General features: G+C 30.8%; 1 protein-coding gene across 1 annotated transcript in view; it reads right to left on the bottom strand.

Moving 5' to 3' along the window:
* The window catches only part of OSBPL9 (oxysterol binding protein-like 9), a 175778-nt gene that overhangs the window by 51315 nt on the left and 121176 nt on the right, over positions 1-3287 (bottom strand). Inside the window, exons 5-7 of the mRNA XM_008580444.1 lie at positions 3037-3132; positions 2226-2273; positions 904-933 (exon numbers count right to left, since the gene is read on the bottom strand). Of these exons, the coding sequence (XP_008578666.1) occupies positions 904-933; positions 2226-2273; positions 3037-3132 (174 nt within the window). The remainder of the gene's footprint in view (positions 1-903; positions 934-2225; positions 2274-3036; positions 3133-3287) is intronic.

The following is a 3287-nucleotide window of genomic DNA, read 5'->3' as shown; positions in this document are numbered from 1 at the left end:
TATAAAAACAAAACACTGATTTTAGGATCTTGTCTCAAATAAAATGGTCATATGATGCTAAAACTGAAAACAAAAATCCATTCAAATGTGCAAGGTTTAAGTCTACACTATACAAGAAATATCCTCTCTAGATATCCAGTGAGTTCTAATAGGCCAACAGTGTCAAATGAAGTTATTCACTAGCAATTCTATGAATTGTTAAGGAATGCCAAAACATGAATTTATACTGAATAATATCTAAAAGACTTGTCAACACTTGAAAGAGATATGAGTCCGATTAACCTTCTAATTCTTGGATCAATGGCAACAGCCCCAGTGTAAATTCCTAAGACATCTACTTCATACTTTTATGGAAGTGTGGAGAGACAGGGATCCTGTCAAAATACTGGTAAACCTCAAACACTATTTTGCCTGTTTTTAAAATGCCTGTATCAAGGGCTGGGTGGTTAGCACAGCTGGTTGGAGCGCAGCCTTGTATTACCAAGGTCATGGGTTCAGATCCCCAAACTGGCCAGCCACCAAAAAAAAAAAAAAAAGCCTTAATCAAGATACAAATCTCATTAGTAGCCCATTATATAATGTCAGAAGGCCAGTACATCAGGAAACCTGAATCACAATATATTTTAATATAAGAATGCAGATGTTGTGCATAGATGACATCTTTTATCCAAGGCTTTCAGACAAGACCAGAAAGATATTAAATGGTACACGAAGTCACTTTCAACTAGAGGGACTATTCTATTAGGTTAAATTCCTTTGTAAAATAATACAATTCCTAAACATCCCCATAAAAATTCATGAAAACTAAAATCTCAATTGTTTTTATCAACAGTAGCAGCTTAAAATAGAAATAACATTTTAAAGCACTCTCTAATAAGTCAGAATTTATCAAATATAACTTACGTTTGTAGTCTCTTTGAGAGTTTCAATTTTCTGTGAAAAATAATAAGTTTAAATAATCAGAAGCACAAAGAGGTATCATCATTGTTTTTTAATAGTCATTGAAAGAATTTTACTAAAATGTACTCATTCTAAGCGAATACAATGAAGTTGGGAAGGGAGTACTTTTTGTTAAATTTTGGTTTTTAACTAAGTCTAATATTTAAATAAAAATTCCAGGTATTTTATATTAAGCCCTCTTAAGCAAAATTTATGTGATTCAATTCAAGATTTCTGAGAATAACATAAAACATTCCTTACCTGAAAACAAATGGTGTTTTCTACAGATTTCACTATGTGACTTAAAAATGTTTACTTTAGAATCACCTTAACTTTTCCTAAGTTGCTTAAAAATTACATGGAACTAAATCCCAAAACTAAAAATGGAAGGTGAGTGAGAATATGAGTTATACTACTACCAAGTATAAAAGAGCCAAATGCAAGGCTATCGTCAACAGAAAAATGAAAAAATAAAGAATGCTGCATCAGGAAATCTAGCCAAGAGAGGAAAAATGTTAATTAGAAAAAAGAAAACAATACCAAACTACAGAGTTGATACCAGAAATTCAAGGGGGAAAAACAGTAGAACTAAAATTAAACTAGCACTTGTTTCCTCATATGTTTATTCTTGTTTATTCTGAAAATTCTTGCTGACTGATTTATTCATATCTGAAGTGATCACATATAAATTTAATAAAATCACTTTCTACCTTCAACATATGATACTTCAAACAAATGAACTTACTCCTAGAAATGTGGCACTTTACAAAGAGGGTATTATGTTTAAAATGTTGTACATTAGCTTTTTGTTTAATAATGAAACCATTACAGAAAATCACCAGAAAACTACCCTTGAAGTCCATATGACAGTACTATTATAATAGATTGATAATACTATTATAATAGTAAATACACTACGGTACTCAAAAAAAAAAAAAAAAAAAAGGCAATAATTGTATTTTCTATGAGATAATCACTTTACTGTTGTGGTCCAGAATGGTTATATCAACATTTTGGAGAGGAAAAGCTAATTTAAAAATGTGCTATTGCTTTCTTCCAAATAATTTTCAAGCTTTAATATCCAATTTATCCCTAAATACAATACAAGGCTATTTTGATTTTTTAAAATTAATTCTTGCTTTGGTCACTTTCAAAGCTGAAAGAGATGACTTTGGCTATTTTATTTGAATAGTAAATTATCTGAAAGAAAAACACTTAGATTATTCCTCCAAAAGGCTCTTGGATTTAAAAACTTTAAAAGTCTAAATCATGGTGATAGAAGTTACCTTTCTCTGTTCATCATCTTTGCAGTTTTGAAGCTTGTCATCAAAAAGCTATAGGATTTAAAAAATATAATATCAAACCACTTTACTCCATTGTGTACATTTACTAAACACAGAAAAGCAAACTTTAATTCTTAAACACATTTCCTCAAGAGATGATTTATATGTATTTTCGAGACAACATATATTTTTCAAGGCACTGTACCAAGTCAAATTCTGTTATGTGAATGATTTTAAAGACTCAAGATCGAAGAATTAGAAGTAAAAGAAAACATGATCTTTAAGAACTTAAAATTATCACTTAAACTTAAAGTTTTTCTGCTTTGTCTTCCAAATTTATCAATAGTCCTTTTTCTTGCTGGGACCTCTGCTTTTAATTAAATTTAAAGTAGGAATTGAAGGAGACAACTTATTTCAGTAATGATAAAAGAAGCAGAGAAACCACCTTCCCTACATGCCCCCCCAAATGAAAAAACAAGGTCTTAGAAATCGAGCCACTAAAATTTTGCAAGTTTCACAGAATTTTTAAACAGAATATGAACCTAATCTTGCCTTATTTTCTTCTAATTATGTCTAGAAATTTATCTTTTTCTTAATGATCAAAAAAATACATTACACTTGTATGAATATGCTACTCACCAATTAGAGATAAAGATCTCTGAATAAGTCACTTAGATATTTGAATAAGTCAGCTTTAAAAAGTGAAGAACCACAAGGGATGTAAATCAATATCAAGTAACTTTTTTACTCAAAACATCAAGCTCAGTAACATTTACTATTTTATATCAATTCAATATATAAACTAATGCCATACCTTCAATTGTTCTATCAAGATTTGCAGGTAAGCATCAGCCTCTGTAAGTTTCTTATCAAAGTCTTGGACACTAGGAACAAATCCTGAATCCAAACCCTAGAGGAAAAAGAAAATTTGCAATAAATCTAGCAGTACCCAAGCAATGTTTTTTTTTTTTTTTTGTCTTTTTGTCTATTTTCGTGACCAGCAACGGATCGCAACCCTCAGTGTCACGCCCGTACCGGACCGGGACCGGCAACGGGATCGCAAAC

The sequence above is a fragment of the Galeopterus variegatus genome, unplaced genomic scaffold (assembly GCF_000696425.1).
Source record: "Galeopterus variegatus unplaced genomic scaffold, G_variegatus-3.0.2 Scaffold6, whole genome shotgun sequence".
Classification (NCBI taxonomy): Eukaryota; Metazoa; Chordata; class Mammalia; order Dermoptera; family Cynocephalidae; genus Galeopterus; species Galeopterus variegatus.
This window is presented reverse-complemented; position numbering and strand designations above follow the sequence as displayed.